We start from the raw sequence: 23,131 nt of genomic DNA on the forward strand, positions 1-23,131 counted from the left end.
TAGTGGTCAAGACGCTTGACTCACACACGAAAGGTTCCGGGTTCGATTCCCGGTGAGAACACAAATATCAAAATGTAATTTTTTTAAGCCTGGGTGTTCTGTGGTGTAATTCACCACTGTAATTGGGCCTCCTGGTCTGTTGTGGTGCAAAAATAAATAAATAAATAGTTAGAATCCGATAGAAAATGAAGGGAAGGATAAATTCAACACAATTCAATCTCATAAATAATAAAACAGACAGCCAGTGTCGTAGCTACAGCAACGAGTTATGCAGAAATGTGGACTAAGGAAATATGTATACATCTTTCTTACGTAAACATTTGTATGTGAATCGTGATTTGTTATCTCATTAGAAATGTTGAGATCAATGCAACGTCTGCTATATCTAAAATGCAGCTGGTGAGGAAATTACGCCTCTCTCATGTCCATCTTCAAGTATTTGTTGGATTTATCTGCCGTCTTCCTCTTTTTCTGCCAGTCTTTCACCGTCAATTGGCTCTACATGTCCAAACCTACGCAGCACTCCTTTCTTGATTTTGTCGATAATGCTAGTCCTAGCTTTACAGAATGCACGAATCTCGAAATTTGTGACATTAGTATTACAAATCAGCGAATTTAAATACTGAAGTTTTTTGACCTGTGGGACAGCTCCCAGTTGATTGCAAGCCTGGAACGCGGAGTACAGTTCATAGTCGTCCAGCATCCAGGCATCCCGGTATGCCATGAACATCTTGAAGGAGTTGACTCCGTACTCCTCGCTGCACAGCGTGGCCATCTCTCGCTGCACGGAATCCGACCACCAGGTCACGCCAACGTGTAGGCCATAGTCGCAGCAGACCTGGAAAAGGGACTATATTAGTTATCAGGACTAACGATTTGAGTTTCAAAATATAATTGAAAACAGTAAACAAACATTAATTTCATCGATTTTCGTGGCCGTACAGTTGCACAAAGAGTTTTATCAAAAGTTGTTTATGTTGGCTATAATTTTAAACGGGATTGCAAAATTTTTAAGCCTTGTGATAGACTACGGTCTCCTGTTATTATTTTTCTTAGAGGTAGGGGTCATTGCTATGCAAGCTTCTGATGTCACTACGGATCCCCGTAAATAGTTCTCGCACTCCAAACCCAGGCCCATAAAGAGCCTGGCTACTGTGTGAAAGGCGAGAGTTCTCATTTTCCAAATCTGTAAAGTATCGGGCTATTAGGTAGGGAGCAAGCTCCTTAACATCCCCAGGTTTAACCAGTAGTCCCCCGAAGATGAAGCTTTTTTTATGATGCAAAGCATCACATTCACATAGAATGAGCTTCCTCACCTGCATTGCATACTCTACATTTAGAAGTTTCGGAAAGGTTAATTCTAGCAAGGAGTTTGCTTAATCTGCAGTGCCTTGTCAGGGATCCAGGGATAATCCTCACGTGATTTTTACTGAACTTCATTAGGTCGAAAGCAAACCTTGCGAGTACCCAGATGAACTACAGGCTTGATAGAAAATTTCTTGTACCATGACTGTTCCAAATAAGGAAGCGGTATGGCAGCTTAGATAAATAGCTTCGCCTTCTTTGACTTTTATAAATGAACTTTTGGTGAATATTGTGACGGAGATGATTTCCTTCAGGCCTCCGCGGGGGCTGAAGCGCGCAGGGGTAGCCGGTCAGCTGCGATGTTAGAAGAGTAACGATGTGGGGCCGAGACAGCGATACCTGGGCAAAAATCGTAGATGCCCGTTTCGACCGCACGTTGCATATTTTATTTTATTTTACCAAAATGTACAGGGATTATTTACTTTTCGTTAGTGGAGTCCATAATAAGGTATGGGATAAAATCATGGGGTCATTCAATCAGAACCAATATCGAAATGATGCAGGGTCTACAGTATTCCATCCATAATAAAATTGTACCAGTAGAGTTATTCAAACAAAGATATAAAAGCCTTAAAACACTCTCATTACTAAATCATTCAAAACACAGCCAGTTCAAGGAATATTGTGGCTCGGTATCATCATAATTGCAATATTGTTTTAATTGATCAAACTCATAATCATAACACTCCTTTTACTTATGATGGATTTGGGATCCCTAAAATTTGTAATAAATATGGTAGCAGAACTTTAAATAATATCGCACATTATATTTGAAATTTAATTCCATCAGACCTTAGATTTAACATAAGATGTAGCAAGAGTAAAATAAGTAAGTGGCTACTCGATCAATAGTTTATAAAATGATGTGTCCTTATATGTATGTACGTATGTTCATGTGAATAATATGTTTTGCTGTAATATTTATTTTTAAGACTAATTAAAAACAAGTCTCACTGTTTTTTTACTTTCAATGTTATTGTATAATGTAAAGATACAGTTTTTTAAGGAGGATTATTCGGGTAAATTTCCACCAACAAGCCACAAAAAGCAGTTTGGTAGGATTTTTGTATTTACTAATAATATGTCTTGTTTTGTATCATTATCGTATGTCCATATTGATATACATTTAAAAAATTCAATCGTTTGCCTCGCGAAATGTGATTGAAAGCAGTAATCAAACATTTCAGGGATTTTCATAGCCTTTAAATTTATTTCAACAGAGAGGGAAAACATTATTAAGAAGGGAATATGGAAGTCTAGGCATTTACAGGGCTGGTTTAAGTGGCCACTTTACACACTGTGTAACATTCACCATTCTGCCCATGTTTTAACATCCAAATTTCCTCAACTCTTCCATCTGATGACTTTTGTGAAGCAAAAGAGCTGAAACCTTTATTATGCGGGTGAGATTCATCCGGCTGAACCGAATCACATACTAGGCAACGCCCGAAAACAATTTTTCAATTTACATACTTCTTCTTTTACCAGGTAGTTAATTTTTTATTTGAGCAATGTTACATAGTGTGTAAAGTGGCCACTCAAACTAGCCAATGACAGGTCATAAGACCTGTAAATTCCTAGACTTCCATATTCCCTTATCAACAATGTTTTACCTCTCTCTTGAAATAAATTTAAACTTTTTTCACTTTAATTTTAATTTTTAAACAACTTCCATTTAAATTTATTGCAACAGAGAGGGAAAACATTTTAGAGAAGGGAATATAGGAGTCAAGGCGTTTAGAGCGCTTATGACCTGTCATTGGCTGGTTTAAGTGTCCACTTTACACACTGTGCAACATTCACCATTGCAATAAATTTAAATATGAATAACTCCCTAGGGAGGAACTCCAGCCAGTCTGCAAGCATTTGGACATATTCAAACATTGTTGGATTTTCACAGCCGTTTAAATGTTTAATAAGTATTTCTTGTATAGCACTGACCGCCACATTAACCGACCGGCGGCCTCCGTGGTGTAGTGGTCAAGACGCTAGACTCACGCACGGAAGGTTCCGGGTTCGATTCCCGGTGAGAACACAAAAATTGAAAATGTGATTTTTCTCAAGCCTGGGTGCTCTATGATGTAATTCACCACCGTAATTAGGCCTCCTGGCCTGTTGTGGTGCAAAAAAAAAAAGTAAAAATGTAAAATGTAAAAAAAATAAATAAGAATAAGGTTCAACGGCAATACTTTGGCAAAAAAGTTGCCGCTAAAAAAATTTATTAAAACCATTTTTTTATCGATAGACACTTCCTGAAAATACTTATCGACATGTCGGCAGAGCCGATTTCGTACGAACCGGTAGACAAAGATAGTAGAAATGTTAAATATCTGCTTCTTTTTCATATTTTAAGAGATCCTTAGATCTTAGTTATAGAAAATTAGTTGTTCTCCTGAGGTGATAAGGTCCAACAGTTACTGTTCCTCAATCGCTTGGGCGGACTTCCAGGCGCACGGTGTCCAGATGGGATTTCGTTTGTAATCGCTTTACTGGATTTTTGGTTAAAGTTTTGTCAACGTCTTGTAACGTGACTTATTTATTTATTTATTTATTAACGGCCATTGTCCATGTATACAATTTATAAGGTTTAAATATTACAATAAAAGAATAGTTTAAAACATTAAAAAAAAGAAAGAAGCATTGACAAACATAAGGGACATCGAGACAAGATCTGGACTATTTATTTAGTGCTCGTTTAAATCGTTGTAAACTTAAACCAAAAAAGTCCAGATCTTATCTTGAGTTAACAATACGACAAAGACGGGTCATTGGAGAATTAAGGCCATAGTTTGTTCTATGCTGGTCGATGAACAGTACTTCATTGTTTCTCAATCTACGAGTCTGAATATTGAATTTTACTTGTCCCAGTAATGATGGAACATCGATTATACCATTTAGTATGCCGAACATATATGTGGAGTCAATATTAGTTCTACGTTTTTGTAGACTAGAAATATTTAACATTGACTCTATTTCAGCATAAGAATAATTATCTCTCTCTAGTCCGAGCATCCACGCTATTTTTCGAAGCAAGCGATGTTGGACTGATTCAATGTGATTTATGCGATTGACATAGAATGGAGACCAGACCACTGAGGCATATTCAAGAAGAGGGCGAACAGTTGAGCAATAAAGAGTTTTGATTGTACGGACATTAGTTAAATCAGAAGATATTCTGTTAATGAAGCCAAGTAATTTCAGTGATTTATTTACTGTATTTCACTTGATAGTATCGAGCAAAAAGCACATATCCAAGAATCTAGTTTTATTTCATGCACACATAGACATAAATAATACAATAATATTGACCTTAGGATCGGCTGTACTGCGCCACCTATTATATGCTTCCATGAGTGATTCTCCTTTCTTGGGTAGAGCGAAATCGACTAGAAAAGAAACATATGAAAATCAGTATCATTTTCAATTTTATTACATCAATTTAACACCCTTGTATGGAAAAATATTGCTGTATTGACGAAGAACAGATTGATTACTACACACTCTCCCTTCTGTTCTTTTCAATCCTTTACAGCCCTCTACAGTACAAACGCTCCACCACGACCGTTAGTTCTTAAAAAAAAAAAAAAATGATTAATATAATTACATAATTGATATTTTTTATTAATATCCCTACAGAGATGTGGTAGAATTTTTTCAAATTCAGGATTATGGATATTCGAGCGTTTACAGGGCTTATGACCTGTCATTGGCTGGGTTAAGTGGCCACTTTACGTATTTTACAACATTCCCCATTCCGCTTATTACATAATTGATGCATGTTTTTTTTTTACTATTCAATCTACTTTAATATTTTTTTAATGTTAACGAAATCCAAAAAAGATATTTTAAGAACAAAATAATTTTATTTAAATGGAATTTGTAATGGTCAGCGCATTTGCCTGCCATGCAAGAGGTCTCATGAAAGGTTGACATGAAATACTTATTTTAAAGGGCGTATTTATACTTGAACATGTCATAGTCCCTGGACTGGTACCTGAAGCGTAAAACTGATAATCTTACCTTCATGTAAGAAAAAAAAGATCAATATACTAAGGCAGTGCCCTATGAACCATTATGTGCGGAAAAGGAATGATGATGATGAAATTAAATATCCCAACTAGAAACCTCAGACAAAACTTACTCTTTCATACCGATATCCATAGAACTAACTATGGTTTTCATTCCCCTGTGCCCAGAATTCTTAGGTCTGCCAACAAACATACCAGTCTTTGATAACAAGTTGTCTTCTTTCAAACGATCACTGAATCAAAATCAATTATAAACACCTCTCTCCGCTTCCACTCCCACAAAGTCTACTATAAACCATTGAGTCTTTCTAATTTTTTATAATAATTTTCTATGTATGAATGTGTCCATAAAAATGCCCATTGGGCGTATATATAAATAAATACATAATGATGATGGTAAATAATTGAAGCAACAGGGAAATATCACATACTACGAATACCGATAAATATATATGAAATGGATTTGGAAAAAACAATATGAATATTGTGGAGAAATATTTTTATACATAAATGTAAAAAATAAATTTAATAAAAATACGTTGCTAGAAAAATGCGACGTGTTTGGCTTTGGTTGTTGTGACGTCAAGATTCGTGATATTGTTCTTCACAAATTTCAACGGCCAGGAACAAATAAACATGAATAGGGGCGTGGCCAATGGATAACAGTTTTTGGGGGAATTCAATAAACAAACAAACAAACCATCACGCTGTTTCCCCGTAAGGGTAAGTAGAGAGGATAGAACGCCAAATCACTATATCTTTGCATACAGATCTCGCTTCCTCTACATTCGTACATCTTCTCATGCACGCGTGCCGATTATTCCGACTTTTAGCATGCCCATCTCCAAGTATTTGTTGGATTCGTTCATGCCATGTCTTTATCGGTCTTCCTCTATTTCTGCATCCACCAACATTCGCATCGTAGATCCTTTTAGCCGTTTTTTCGCCGTCCATTCGCTCAACGTGTCCAAACCAACGCAGAGCTCCTTTCTTGATTTTGTCGATAATGCTTATCTCAGCCTTAAATAGTGTACGGATTTCAACTTTGATTGTACATCTATCGTACACAGTTTAACTACACATTCACCTGAGAGATCGCATTTCAAAAAATTAAAAAAAAAAAACTTTAATTTAAAAATATTATTTATGGTACTTACTTATAATTAGCAAAATAAGTTTTTTTTACAGGACTGTATTTCGTAGACCTTTATTACTTCAAAAAGGAAAAAAAAACTGATATTTCTCTATTCAATTATTTGGTCTAGTTACTATCAAGAAATGTTTACCTTTTGTTTACTTTTGTTGATTCAAACAGACCATGTAATGCTCACAAGTTTAACTGTAAAACATCATACAATCATTTGTATTGTTCAACTATATAATTGTGTGAAAAAATTCATAAGTGAGAATGCTGTGAACTAATTAATACTAATTAATTTATAATGCGGTAGTGAACTCCCGAAGTCAACAAACGCAGTGAAAGAATGTCGATTGTACATAAATTGCAAAGACAACGCTGAACTCAAAAATGTTCCATTGTTATTAAAATCAAATGACTTTAATTGGATATTTTCATGGACATAATACACGTAGACATACTCTGAGCCCTAAAAAATGATGACATTTAACTCACGGGGTTCGAATCGTCATCTCGCTAGAGGGTGTGATTCTATTAAATGCTGCGAATGTCCAGTTACATTCCGCTGGCAACACTACTGACTAGTCCAACTTGTTGTGTGCCAACCTTTTTGCCTTTTGTTATATTCAAAACTAGCGCAAACCCTTGTTAGATAATTGCCATCTCCCACACCATAATAACTTATATGGTATCGCAACTATTTTATTTTTGATATTTGGCTTGACATTTTATTTTAGCCAAGGGTTGTTTATTAGTCGTACTCTATACCCATTTGACAATTTATATCTAGAGTCTATACGCGTCTAATAATTTACCTATCTTAATGCTCTCACCTGCAAGGGGCGGATGTCCCGAGGGACAATATTGTCTATTTAAAGATTGACTATTTAGATGCACCTTGCGATGCTCCAAACTGAACCTTTCATAAATTAATCTACTATAATCCCCTCCATTTACTGAAAATGTACGCTTTATAATGGCATACATTGATTCCAGGAGGACACATTGAAATTAGATTCCTAACTTAGTACGTCGTGACTACGACAATTTATTATTAAATGTAAACTTGAATGTTATTAATTATAAGTACAGTAAACCCAACGAGTGTAGTTGGAGACATCTTGTTATCTTCAAAAGTGAACTAAATAAAACAATACCATCTTCGAAGCTGCCTTTTATTGACGACTGGAGGGCGATTCAATTACTCATTACAATGTGCCCCTCAACACCTTACACGGCACATAACAAACTCATTAGCGTCCACGTCGCGAACCCCGGGAAATGGGATCACACGCATAACCGAGTTTGTAACCATGGAGTTTCTGGCACCTCCAAACCAAAACCAACCAGCTGAGGGAAGTTAACCCCGACAGAAAAATCTACCAGAGCAGGCAACGGGAAACCAGGAATCACCATAGCTAGTAAATCAAACAAGTAGTTTTCCTGGCCTAGGAGTAGCGCAGGACCGAGGTGATTTTGCTGCAGTGATCGTCAACGTCAGGGGGGCCTAATAAGGTGCCGCAAGAAGAAGAAAAATAACTCATACCCAAACGCTCAGTCATGTCCAACGCGTATTTAGTCGTTCTTCGAATGCCGCGCCAGCCAGGTGTGAGTGAACCTACCGGAAGTATTACAAAAATGTTTTTCCCTACAATTTTCCATGCCTATGATTTCAGGAGAACGCAGAAAGCTGGCTACGAGCTCACCCAGATTCTCACGGGTCATGGTGAGTTTATGAACTACCTGCATCGCTTTAAGCTCTCCGAGATCGACAGCTGCCCATGCGACGATGAAACTTCTCAAGATGTCCCTCACCTGTTGATGCATTGCCCCTTTTTCAGATTTTAAAGACAACAGCTGAAGGCGCGATGCAGAAGCCTGGGTAAAGATCTTGAAAATATACCATCGGTGATAGGTGATAAAGAACTCACACGAGAGGTAGCATCATACATGCTCAATATAGTGCAGGCAATTGGTAAAATAAATCAAAGCAGGGAACATAATGCCGAACACTCTTCTAGTGAAACGGAAGGCCTGTTGACTGCTGCCAACAGGCCGGCTTCTCTTAAAGAGTTTTAAGTGGTTTCGTCTCCACATGAGCAAATGCTGAGAAGTTCTTGATTGGCTTACATTAGAATATCCTTCCTGATCCCAAAAGTTAAGCTAAAATAAAGGAAAATAATAGCAGAAAAATCATATTTTTGAAATGAAAAACCTTGTATATTGTAAACAAGGTAAAAAATTATGCAACTCTCATAAAAAAATATTTAAAAAAAGCCAGGTGTGACGTTTAGAATCAAAATAAAAATGTCTGGTTGTGTCATTAAAGCGTGTAAAAACTTTTCCGATAAACATTGTCAAAAAGGATTGTGTTACTTTTCACAGGTAAATATTTGTTTATGAGGGATTAGCAAAGATTAAAAAAAATATATTAAAACATAAATATATAAACATTTATTTTTTTTTGAAAATTTATTTATTAACCCTTACGGATTATTACATTCATTTTGCAAAAATTATATCTAATTTTTTATTCATACTCTGTTGTTGATAATAATATTTTTTTACATATTTTGAAAAGTTTGTCTGAGTCTTTTGTTTCGTTTTGTCTGGTGGTTTATTGTATAATTTCAGTCCCTGATTTATTAGTCTCGATTGTCCTTGTCTCGTTTTGGAATGTTGTATCAAGAATCTTTAAATAATTTGGATGATTTGCAAGTTGAATCTAGGAGAAAAAACCCGCACTGGGGTTAATACATTCAAAATATAGTATACTAATTTGTATGAAAAAATAAGCTGGAATAATAGGCTAGTTTCTTGGCTCACCGCAGGCGCTGGGCGCGCTTTTTTAATATTAATATTTATATTAGGATAAAAATACAAACGGTGGAAATGATTTAAAATAAATAGTGATTATTTATTTGTTTTTTTTTTAAAAAGAGATATTTGCGTTCTTATCATTTACCCAAATATTTAATTTTGAAGGCCATTTTCAACGAGTTATAAATAACTTACTATTAGGAAATGGAATCAAGTTGGGGTAGAGTGGAATTCGAACCACAGACCTTTAGTCCGTGAGTCCGAGACACTAGCCACATGACCACAACACGATAATTTTCTTTAATAAAGTTACAGTGAAACATTATTATGGTCAGTCAAATATAATGGTAAGCTGCGCATAATCGCTTCTATACACGGTTCGCTCCTAGTATATATAATAATTTTAAAGCAGATTTTCCTGCCATTAACTCATTTATCCTTAGCAGTGATTGGAACTTTTTAAATCAAAATTTAAATGTAGACGATATAATTGCACAATTTTATCATATCCTTGATACTGCCATTGAGTCATCTGTGCCTAAAACTAAATTCATAGCAAGTCATTTTCCTAAATGGTTTAGTAAAAAACTTATTGAAGTTATACTACATAAAAAGATTGCTCATAGTAATTTTAAAAGGTCTCGAGACATTAAAGATTATGAAGAATTTTCGAAATTGAGAATTTTGTCTAAGCAGCTTTCTAAAACCTGTTATCAAGACTGTGTAAGTAAATTTGAAGTCGATGCTGCATCTAAGCCGCAACATATTTTTAAATTTTCCAAGATTCTTAACAGTAGGGAATCTGGAATTCCGTCCACAGTGTATTACAAACGCAAAATGGCAGACACACCACAGGAAGTTGCCAATTTATTTGCTGATTACTTTAGCAGTGTTTATAGTTCTACTTCTAATTCTAGGTTACACAGTATTGATAATACAGATTTAATTGATTTTAACGACTGTGTATTTACTGATTCTGATGTAAAAAAGGGGATTTGTGCCTTAGATCCAAAAAAAAGCGCTGGGCCAGACAATATCCCTACACTTCTTCTTATACAATGTTGTCCCTCTTTAACTGGTCCACTTACAAAAATTTTTAACTTGTCCTTGAAAACTGGAAACTTTCCCAAGAAATGGAAGATCTCATACTTAACCCCCATTTATAAAAAAGGAGATAAAACTGACGTCTCCAATTACCGACCCATTTGTATTCAGTCAGCCATTCCAAAGTTACTGGAATCTGTTTTGCTAACTAAGTTCACCAATGAAATTAGTAAAGTTATCACTCCGTTACAACATGGTTTCATAACTGGTAGATCAACTCTTACAAACCTTATGTTGCATCAGAATCGGTTGATCACATCAATGGAGAGACGTCATCAGACTGATACAATTTATACTGACTTTAGTAAAGCGTTCGACAAGGTTTCTCATACAATTTTAATACACAAACTTAGTTCATTGGGAATTACTGGTAATATCTTGGAATGGTTTAAAAGCTACCTGTCATCAAGGAAAATCTTAGTAAAAGTATTCGGTTATAACTCGTATCAGTTTGAGGCATCTAGTGGGGTACCCCAAGGCTCCCACCTGGGACCAGTACTGTTTTCTTTGTTTGTTAATGACATTGTGTCGATATTTGAGAAAGTAGACATTCTTCTCTTTGCCGACGATCTTAAAATTTCAAAAACTGTTACCTCTGATACCGATTGTGGAGTTCTTCAGTCTAATTTGGTAAGGCTGTACAACTGGTGCCAGAAAAATGAACTTTATTTAAATGTCGACAAGTGTTGTGTAATATCATTTACAAGAAGTAAAAAACCCATAATATTCGATTACAACATTAATAATATCAATCTGGGAAGAGTTACACAAATAAAGGATTTGGGGATAGTTTTTGACGAAAAATTGACATTTATTCCTCACATTGATACCATCACTAATAAGGCAATGAAATGTCTTGGATATTTGCAGCGAACCGTAAAGGATTTTAATTCCATCACTACCCTCAAAGTGCTATTTACTGCCTTGGTTAGAAGTAATTTAGAATTCAATTCAACAATTTGGTCACCTTATTACAATGTTCATATTTTAAAGTTAGAAAGAGTACAACGTAAATTCCTTAGATTCATCAATTACAAACTTAATATACCCGCTGAAAATATTGATTATGATAATTTATTATGTACACTAAATATGTCAACTCTATGTAAAAGAAGAATTATAAATGACTTATTAAATTTATATAAAATAGCGAATGGCGTATTGGACGTCCCGGAATTAACTAGTGTTATCAGCTTGAAAGTACCTCTTCGAAATACTCGGCAGCTAACGTTATTCTTTGAATCTCCTGGCAGTCACAATTATTATTACAATTCACCAATACCTAGACTACACCGGCTAGGTAACGAGTATGGTGAAGTTGATATATTTTGTCTGTCTTTATATAAATATAGGTTAAGTATTCAAAAGGTTATAAATTAATTTATGTAAAATTTCTTAATATTTTTCTTTTTTTACTATTTCTTTTTCTCATGTATCTCTTTAATAATGTATAAACTTATATGTATGTATATGTATGCGTGTATGTTTTCATATGTAAATTTTTTAAATATTTTTCTATGTACCATATACCTATGTTGGTACATTTCCTGATTTTTACTTATTATTGTATCTTTTAGCTTTTCTTATGTTATCTTTTATTTTTACCAAATTTACATACTTATGTTTCACTGCTGCACTTAAATGTAATTTCTAAAATATGTAAAAGCCCATTGGGCGTGTAAATCAATAAATAAATAAATAAATAAATAATAACTATAGGGCGCGTCTATGTATAATTATGTCAATGGGTATTTTGTTATGTATAAAAATATATTTAAATACAATTATAGTTTATTATCTGAAAGACAATACATAAAATTACAGTAAAATATGATTTACGTGTCAAAACTCAACGTATTCTCTGCGAGGGCTGATGTGCCAGTTCGATCGATACTTTTTTCGTCTCTACTTACTGATCATGGTGGTGCCTCCAGCCACCGCGGCCCGGGTCCCCGAGTAGAAGTTGTCTATGGTCTTGGCCCCCATCATCTCCAGCTCCAGGTGCGTGTGCGGGTCTATGCCCCCCGGCATGACGAGCTTGCCGCTGGCGTCTATGGTGCGCGTGCCCCCGGGAATAATCAGGTTGCGACCGATCTCCCTGCAAAGGAAAGAGAGGTGAGTGGGTGAAGCCGGACACCTAAAGCTGCTTTTTATGCTACTGTTTATGTAATCTAAATTCGGCCAAGAGGAAGAATGTATCCGAATGTATCCGAGTTAAATATAATTAAAATCACGGTTTATGAAATGAGGAACTTTAGTGCCACCGGAAATTGGATATAAAAATGTTTTGTATTGATTTATTATACGAGGTGGCGCAAAAGTTATCTCCCGATGTTCTTTGACTGTAATTTTTTTTTTGAAGGAAAAATTTTGATTCTGCTTTTGGATTAACTTTTTTCCATTTAGTTAAGAAAATGATATCGGCCAAGGGGCCGCCGCCAGAATGGATGACCATACGGTCCCGATTTATGGCATTTTCCTTCACTCCTTCCAGAACCTCCGGCACCAGGTTCTCGCATCCTGGACGGATATTCTCTTTGAGGGCTTCAAAATAATATATTACCATTAACAGTAGAATAGCATTTGATCGAGTTGATAGGAAAAAATTATGGATGGTTCTATCGGAGTATGGAGTGAGTGACAACCTTGTCCGCGCTATTGCTTCTTTGTACAAAGATAGTGTAGCGTGTGTAAGGGTAAATGGGTCATTAACTTCCTGGTTTGACATCCCTAAAGGAGTCAAACAGGGATGTGTAATGTCACCGTGGTTATTCAACATGTACATGGATAAATGTATGAAAGAATTGAAAAGTATGGATGTGGGAGCGAAAATGAGTAATCTAATTGTCAGTTGCCTTCTTTACGCCGATGACGCAGTCCTCCTAGCTGACAGCGAAGAGGAACTGCAATCCTTGGGTACAAAGGTTTACGAAGTGTGCAAGGAGAGTGATTTGCTAATGAATGTGCAAAAGTCGAACGTCATGGTCTTTGAAAGAAATGTAACTATGACTGAATGTAAGATTGTAGTAAATGGAGATAGTTTTAAACAGGTCGAAGAATTTGTATATCTGGGTAGTATGTTTACTAGAGATGGAAATATGGACAAGGATATTGAAAGGAGGGTTAGTGCCGGTAACAGAGTTAATGGTGCCTTAGAGTCTGTCGTAGCAAATAAGTGTCTATCGCAAGAGGCTAAATTAACAGTTCATAATGGAGTTCTGGTACCAACCCTAATGTATGGAAGCGAAGCATGGAGTTGGAAAAAAAGAGACGAAAGTAGACTGAATGATGTTGAAATGCGATCCCTCAGGCGAATGTGCGGAAAAACAATGTATGATAGGTGCCCTAATGTCGAAATTAGAGCAGAATGCAAGGCTGAGTTAAGCATTATCGACAAAATTAAGAAAGGTCTTTTGCGATGGTTCGGTCATGTGGAGCGAATGAATGATGAAAGAACGGCTAAAAAGATTTATGATGCGAATGTGTCTGGTTGTAGAAGTCGAGGAAGGCCGAGAGACATGACATGGCATGATCAAGTACAACAAATTCTTGAAAGTGGTCGTGTGAAAAGTCGGAATAATCGACGTGCGTGCATGAGAAGATGTATGAATGTGAAGGAAGCAAAGGAAGTGTGCCAGGACAGAGTGGTGTGGCGTTCTATCCTCTCTGCCTACCCCTCCGGGGAAATGGCGTGATGGTTAGTTAGTTAGTTAGTTAACAGTAGAATATGAATTTAAAAAAGTTAAAAAATTCTGTCAAATGTATGTTATCCGTAAGGGTTTATAAATATATATATTTTTTTGGCTTAGTTTGATCGGTTAGGCCGTTCTCGATAATGTGTAACAGTAAAAATTAATTCCTACACCCGTCTCCTTTTCTCTCGCCAAATTCAATCATGTCCCTTTTGAAAAACAAATTTATAGTTATTATTTGACTCGTATGAAGACTCTTCCTTTCATAGTTTAACTTCCCTTACTAAACGTAGAAGCATTCCTGATCTGTCTTTCCTCTTCAAAATTTTAAACAATTTTATCGATAGTCCATATCTCTTGGAGCGTATTTTAATCAATTGTCCCGTAAAGTCAACACGACAAGTTCATTTTTTTATAATTTATTACCCAAAAAAAAATATGTTCAAAACTCGTTTATTTATCGTAGCTGCTCCAAATTTTATTTACTTTGTCCCCATTTAAATATTTTTAATACAAAAATTTGTCAGTGTGTAATAAGTTTTATATTCCTTTAATTATGTTTATTTTATTATAATATAAAATTTTTTGAATTGGTCAACTATATTTTGAAAATCCCTCTCCTCCACTCCTCCACTCTATTTCCTCATCCCTTAACCTTCTTAAGAGCTCTTTTTTTTCTCATGTCTTAAATAATAAACAATATTTTGAGTTTGTCCAAATTTTTGTAGACAAGGACTGGATTCAACTCCCTGGGGAGATGTTTATATTAACATATTACAACAGAGATAAAGAACATTTCAGAGAAGGTAATATAGAAGACTAGGCATCTACAGGGCTTATGACCAGTCAATGGCTGGTTTAAGTGGCCACTTTACACACTGTGTAACATTCACCATTCTGCCTATATTTGAACATCTATATTTCTTCAATTCTTTCATCTGTTGATGTTTGTGAAGTTAAAGAGCTGAAACCTTTATTTATGCGGGTGAGATTCATCTTATATAATATATTATTTTTCTGTTAACTGTGTAACGTGTTCTCTCATTATATTTGTGAAAAACTTTAACTGGATGTATGTACTATTTTTTTATTTTGTATTTTTATATAACAACTGTTGTTTTTCCTTAATAAATAAAAATAAAATAAAATAAAATTAATTTGTCACCTGAAGTTCACTGTCCGCTTTGAACTCGATAGAAGTACATGTATCGATTTTCGGTACAAAACACATAGTAAATTATAATTCATAAAAACTAAAATAATTTTATTGTGACAAAGAAAACGAAGTATCAGTGTGGAGTTTTGCCGCTTAAGCAGAGGAATAAGAAAAAAATACAAAAAGGTCGGTCCATTCACTCCATTTCCTTATTATCCATTTGCGCTGTGACGTTTGCAAAATTTAATATACCTGCTGTCGTGAACCAGCTTACGCTTCACTATTGATATTCTTTAATAAATATATTTTTTAAAACACTGAAGCTCCTTATTGAAAATAGATAAAGCTACTTGATTTTCGACAAAAAAACATCGACCCGCGGTCTTTTAACCGGTTATTGGCTATGTGGAGGAAGTAATTTAATTTTCACTGGAATTTTTCACTGGCCCTGCACTGGCGCCTGAAGCGTAAGACTGATCACCCTACCTTCCTGTAACAGGTGATTAAGGTACATTGCATTTACATATCCAATACAGTGCCCTATGCACCGTCGGATGCCGAGAACTGTTTGATGATGATTGGCAAGTTTGAGAAATTGCCGTATGGCAATAAGCACGCAAATGTTCACGAAATATTTTTGTGTAAAAAGTTAATAAAAACTAATGGTTCGCCATCTCTGTTGAGATACTTTAGTATTCATACCAAAAATTATACTAATTTATTTAGCAGTATGAACCCCATTTTGTAAAAGATCTTAGGGATGATATTCGCATGTCAAGTAATCGCAGGAACCAATCAACACGCAAAAAACGACTGTACTTGAAGCGAAGAAAGAACTAAGTGACTCAAATTATTCTCCCCGATACAAAATGTGTCACGCAAATCCAGCCCTAAATATTATACACACTTAGCAGTGAAAAATATTATTTTTGCCGTGGTAAAGTGATCAACATCATTCCATTTCCGAACCTGATGGTGTATAGGGCACTGCATAGGTGCACCAATGCATAGGTACACCAATTGCAGCTTATCTTGATCATTTTTGTTCCATGAAGGTTAGGTTCAGTCTTACGCTTCAGGTCTCCAGTCCAGGGACAATGAAATATTTTAGTGTAAAAACACATTTACAAATAAATTTATTTACTCAACACATTTATTTATTTTACACATATTATTTAATGCTGTTTTGCTTTGAGGACGAAAGCTGACGGTTTCTTGTTTAGTATTTAAAAATTGGTTAGTGGTTCTGTTGCCGACTCAAGGATCGGGGGTCCGAGGTTCGAACCCCACTCTAGCCCAACTTGATTCCCATTTTTCAATAGTGAGTTATTTACAACTCGTTAAAAACGACCCCAAAATTAAAATATTTGTGTAAATCATAAGAACGCAAATATTTCTTTAAAAAAAATAAATCGGGTAGAGCGTTGTACACTTGAACAGCTTCTAAAAGTATGTGTCCTATCAGCAATTTGGTTTTGTATTTTTTTGCAACTAATATGGTAAAGGTGTATAGTGAGATGCGCATGTTAGTGTAACTAATTAGTGACGGACCCCAATAAGATTTTCAGCTGAACATGATGGCGAGCTCATACTAATGAATTAAGCCGTAAAATATTTTTCAGTAGACTTTCACTAAGACGCAGACGGTTGAAAAATTCTTACCCATTAATACTAAATGCACCCTTGTACAAGCATTACTACTATCCATTCTAAATTACGCTGATGTTTCCATGACTGATTTAAGCTGTGAGCAACTCGATAAACTTGAACGACTTCAGAATACATGCACAAGGTACATTTTTGGTCTTAGGAAATATGACCACATTTCTGATTATCGTAGGCAACTGAAATGGCTCAAAATTAGATAGCGGAGAGACTATCACTCCCTCTCACTTCTGTTCAATTTACTTCATAGTCCTAACGCTCCTATATACCTGCGTGAAAAATTTCAACGCTTATCAGGTCATGGTTTACCTCTTCGTTCTAATACTCAAGGCACTCTTTTAATACCCATCCACAATTCCTCTTTCTTCTCTAACTCATATAGCGTCCATGCAGCTCGACTGTGGAATCATCTCCCATCCACCATCAAAGATGTTACTACATTATCTCTGTCTAAATCACGTCTGAAGAAACATCTCCTTTCTCTTCCTTAATCTCTCCTCCTTTCCCTTTTCCTCTTTTTTCCTTTTCCCCATCGTGTTATAGTTTTGATTTAAGGTAATTTATAAACAAATACATTTATATCTATTTTTATATATCCTTAGCTTTTTAATCTATAATTTTTATTAAATATGTTCTGTTATTTGAATTATGAAAATAAAACTTTTATTTTATTGGTTGGTTGGAAGAAATTGCCATTTGGCAATAAGCCCGCCAATGCACAAATAACATTATGTACAAAAAGTTAAATAAATAAATATTTGAATTTCACCGGTGCAAATATGGAAAATATTCCATAACTGTTATTTTCATTTTCATTTTTAATTTTATTATTTTTCATGCTATTCATTGCATTTAGCCGGCGGCGGCGGCGACGGTTGGCAAGCCAAATGTCAAGAAAAGCAGTCGCCATGGTAATTGTGATTTTATTTTTACTTTTTTGTATTAGATACTCCTTACTTTTTGCAAATGCTATATATTGTATTATTTTTTATAGTAAACGCCGATTTTTGCCAGTAAACTGTATTTATTTACGAGGAAAACAAAAAACAAACGGACACAAGCGTCGACTTAGAGATTACACACGCGTTGACTTATGACTGCGATAGCTTAAACATGTTCATTATTGTTCATTGTGATCGCTCAAATGCTTAGCATGTTTTTAAGCACGTCGATAGTTATTTGTGATCGAGCTACTGACGAAATCGGTAGTCATGGAATACTCGATATGTAGTTACATACAAATATTTAGTAACATTTATACTTTATTCTTAACAAAATATGTGACAAATAGTGAACAATGGAAACTTACAAAAATAGTGCGTCTGTAACCTTAAAATCATAAAATTTTATTTGAATCCTTTAAAACCGTTTAAGAATGCATCAGTTTTTGACGCGAAAGTACCTTAATTTTGCTATTTAGAACACTACACCCATAATTAAAAAATTACAACAGTGCTACTAAAAGTGAACTGACATTTATTGATAAATACATAATATTTCAAATATCTGCCTTCTAATAATATACAAAATAATAAATCAAACCGCTTATACACGCGTTTGTGTAATATTCATGTAAAAATGTGAATTTGAACAGGAATGTTGCGTCTCATAAAACGAAATAATACGGACCAAAATGGACACCAAGTCATTGGAACAAAAGGCATAATAGTACTACACACGTGCGTTTCCAGAAACTATCTACTAGCCAGCGGGCCACATGGCGACGGTATCTACCTACTGTCTACAAAAGCTTCTCTTCGGACATCTATCTCCCTTTGTTAACCATGGAGTTGAAACAGTGTTTGATTTATTTAGTTTTTTATTGCTTACTTCTTGGCATGAACACTTGACCAATTTACTACTATACTCTATTTTTTATAAATTTATTGATATTTTTTTAACTTTGCTAGAATTCCTCTCATCCATGCGCTTTGTAGCTGCACGATGATTGGTTATCTAGCTTTAATATATCAACTTTAAAATACCTAAATTTTGTAAACGGGGTCAAGAATTCCAATCGTCTATGCGCTTAGTAGCAGCAAGGCGTGTTATAATCTTACTCCTTTTTACTATTCATATTATTATTATTTTGTAATACACTAAATTTACTTGTCATTTTTTTAAATGTGTAAATGGGGGCTAAATTTCTAACTGTCTATGCGCTCTGTAGCTGCAAGACGTCCTGTAATCTAGCTCCTATCTGTTATAATTTTTGTTTGATCTTAATTGAAAACGAGGAACTAGAATCCCAACCGTCCATGCGCTCTGTAGCTGCAAGACGTACTGGGATATTTATTAATTGTACAGCGCCCTTGAAGTGATTTTCACAAAAATGGCGCTTTTAAATTATCCAACTATTTAACATTTATTGATATGTTTGACCATAAATTTAATGATTTAAATGTAAACATTGTCGTATTTCGTATCGTATTTCGTTAATAGTGATGCATTTATTTACCTAATTATAAATAGCTTATGTAGCGCCATTTTTGTAATATAATACCTCAAGGGCGCTTTACAAAGTGATTATACAAAGATATAAATTTAATTTTAACTTTTTACTTTAAGAAAAATAATGTACTTTGTCACCACATGCTAAGAATTTATTCAAATGATTTAGAGAACAAGTGGGTTTTAAGTTTCTTCCGAAACATCACTTCACTCTCACAGTTTCGGACTTCTGCTGGGAGAGCATTCCATGCCGTAGGGCCTGCGACCGCAAATTTGCGCACGTTCGCCGAATTTAGTGCGCTGTTTGCGTAGAGGTATAATAACTTTTCCTTTCGACGTAGATGTAGCTGATCTAAGCGTGAGACGCCTGTCAGCTAGTTCATCTGGAATGCATAGTTCCCTTAGATATTCCGGAGCACAGTTGTGCAGTGACTTATACATAAGCCAACAGAGTTTGTATTCCATCCTCTGTGGAAAAACATTAAAGATTTCGAAAAAATCTACGGCTACCCTATTTATGAGTAAAATTTATAGATTTCTGTAAATAAACTTAAGAATAAAATAATTAACATAGCCTTTTTGTAGGAATATTTGTACCAATGCAAAGCTTAGCAAACGAATTTTTGTTGACTGCGGCGCGTGACAAAACATAAACGATATAAAAATCGATAAATTTGCATTCATATCTCCCCCTTTATCGCGGTTTCTATTTAATTTCGCTAGGGGGAACGTAATGGGAGCATACAGACAGACATAATATTATGTCTACTTAAGGGTCTTAGAAGCGAGCTTAGAAATCTCCACCAAAAACGAAAAATTTGTTATTGATGCCGAAATAAACCGTACTTACGCCTACCTACCCAAATAATAGCGTAATTCAAAATCATCTCTAAATCTTACAAAAATAAATTTTAATCATACTACTTGACACAGCAAACTAAGCATTCTTCATTGAGTTGTGAAGCATAATTACAAATCTCACAACAATTTTTTTAAAGTTTTTCGCAAATATCTCAGTAATTCCTTCAATGGAGATTTCTAAGTTTTCTTCAAATACCCTCAATTGTCTACTAAATAATGAAATAATAATTAAAATAAAAATACTTGAAAAACTTTAAGTCTGTCCAGTAATGCTGCATGATTGTTTGGATCTCAAAGGATTAATTATTCCAATGTTGAAATAGAGCAAATTCTTAATCTGTCTTCATTGGAGAAATGTATGCATTTTAAAAATACTTAATGCTGTAAGTGATGTTTTATTTATTTATTTAACTTTTTGTACATAATGTTATTTGTACATTGGCGGGCTTATTGCCAAATGGCAATTTCTTCCAACCAACCAATAAAATAAAAGTTTTATTTTTATAATTCAAGTTACAGAACATATTCAATAGAAAAAAGATTAAAAAGCTAAAGATATATTTTTATTTTTTATTTTTTTTAATATTTTTATTTAAATCTTAAAGTAGGGCACACATATCATACATATTGTTATGTGTGTTCTAATAATAACATTGCAAATATATTTAATTTATAAATTGTTTATCACATTTGTCTTGACCATTATTTTAAATTTTGATATGTTTTTTTCTTCATAAATATTTTTTTCCATTTCGTAATACTTTTTAATTGCTTTAAATAAAATTGAATTTTGTGACTTTGCCTTTTTCCTAAATGGAAGTCTAATTTTGTTCTTTTCTCTAGTATTGTGATCGTGTTCATGCTGGTTCCGATCATTTTTTTTCCAAAATTCTGTTTTTTTATTAGAGTTTATAATTTTATGAACAAATATCATTGTATTGTAAAATATTCTTTGTTTATATGTTAATAATTTCATTTCATTTACCATCGACTTTACCCTCGTATATCTGTTTTTTTTCAAAATGATTCTAAAGGCTTTATTTTGTAATACAGTTAGTTTATCTTTGTTTTCTTTGTTTGATAAAAATAAAATGCTACTACAGTAGTTAACGTGTGTATTAAAATAGATATAAACGTAATAAATTACCTTAAATCAAAACTATTACTCAATAGGAAAAAGGAAAAAAAGAGGAAAGAGGAAAGGAGGAAAGATTAAGGAAGAGAAAGGAGATGTTTCTTCAGACGTGATTTCAACAGAGATAATGTAGTAACATCTTTGATGGTGGATGGAATATGATTCCACAATCGAGCCGCATGGACACTATATGAGTAAGAGAAGAAAGATGCATTGTGGATGGGTATTAAGAGAGTGCCTTGAGAATTAGAACGAATAGAATAGAATTTACAGGGCTTTTCACCTGTCATTGGTCAACAGATGGAAGAGTGGAGGAAATGTGGATGTTTAAACATGGGCAGAATGGTGAATGTTCCACAGTGAGTAAAGTGGCCAGAAATTTCGGATGGGTATTAAAAGAGAGCTTCGAGAATTAGAACGAAGAGGTAATCCATGAACTGATAAGCGTTGAAATTTTTCACGCAGGTATATAGGAGCGTTAGGATTATGAAGTACATTGAACAGAAGTGAGAGGGGGTGATAGTCTCTCCGCTGTCTAATTTTGAGCCATTTCAGTTGCCTACGATAGTCAGAAATGTGGTCATATTTCCTAAGATGTCCCATCTCTGTTGCAATCAATTTCTTTACATGTTTCCAACCGTGTCACCAATAGCTCAATCACAAATATCTATCGACGTGCTAAAAAGCGACGTGATGACAATTTCTCACCATGGTTGTTTATCGTATTCGCGATCACAATGGAACATCCATGAACACATAATATTTAATGTCAAATTATTTATGTTTCGCGACGTATAATCCTGCTGCGCAATCACATATTTGAATTTCATTGGTGTAAATATGGAAAAATATTCCAATACTGCTATTTTAATTAATAAATGTATTATTTATTATGCTATTCACTGCATTTAGCCGGCGGCGGCGGTTGGAAAGCCAAATGTCAAGAAAAGCAGTTGCCATAGTAATTGTAATTTAATTTTCACTTTTTGGTAGTAGATACTCCTTACTATTTTGCAAATGTAATATATTGTATTATTTTTATAGTAAACGCCGATTTTTCGCCATTGAAATGTATTTATTTACGAGGAAAACAAAAAACAAACCGACACGTGCGTCGACTTAGAGATTACACCCGCGTTGACTTATGACTGCGATAGCTTAAGCATGTTAATTATTGTTCATTGTGATCGCTCAAATGCTTTGCACGTTTTTAAGCACGTCGATAGTTATTTGTGATTGAGGTACTGAAGTCAAAATTTGCGATTTATCAAATCTCCTAAGAGTAACTTTTATTTATATGCCCCAATGCGCGGAAAGTGTAGATTAGTCAATTCGTCAAACAACTTGGAGTTCTTTGGAAAAGATCTCCCCGCTTTGTAAGTCTCTTCGTCACTAACAAGTGTGGATATAAAGATGGATTGGCATGGATTAGCTCGAAGTCTTAAATGCAGATCGTGTGTTTTTATTATGTTTTGATATCCACGTTTTATATATATATTTTTTTATTTTTTTATTTATTTTCTTTTATTCAGGAAACATACAGTACAGTTACAAAGTTTAATATTTTACACAATTAGACTTAATTCTAATGGACCAGTGAAGTTTCCATATTAAAAAGCAATTATATGTAAGGTTAATTATGAAAGCATAAAAAAGAGAAGGAAAAAGAAAACATAAATGAAAGTTGTTTAAAAATTAAAATTTAAGTGAAAAAAA

At 34.6% G+C, this 23,131-nt stretch overlaps 1 protein-coding gene across 3 annotated transcripts in view; it reads right to left on the minus strand.

Moving 5' to 3' along the window:
- The window catches only part of CRMP (Collapsin Response Mediator Protein), a 98,651-nt gene that overhangs the window by 24,318 nt on the left and 51,202 nt on the right, over positions 1-23,131 (minus strand). For all 3 annotated transcript variants that reach the window (XR_015823170.1, XM_088231292.1, XM_088231291.1), the window contains exons 3-5: positions 12,369-12,553; positions 4,675-4,751; positions 638-838 (exon numbers count right to left, since the gene is read on the minus strand). Coding sequence is in view for 2 of the 3 variants with exons in the window: in XM_088231292.1 (XP_088087418.1) it covers positions 638-838; positions 4,675-4,751; positions 12,369-12,553 (463 nt within the window). In the remaining variant the exon portion in view is untranslated. The remainder of the gene's footprint in view (positions 1-637; positions 839-4,674; positions 4,752-12,368; positions 12,554-23,131) is intronic.

The sequence above is a fragment of the Micrasema longulum genome, unplaced genomic scaffold (genome assembly GCF_059751315.1).
Source record: "Micrasema longulum isolate JH-2025_06_02 unplaced genomic scaffold, ASM5975131v1 h1tg000869l, whole genome shotgun sequence".
Taxonomy (NCBI): domain Eukaryota; kingdom Metazoa; phylum Arthropoda; class Insecta; order Trichoptera; family Brachycentridae; genus Micrasema; species Micrasema longulum.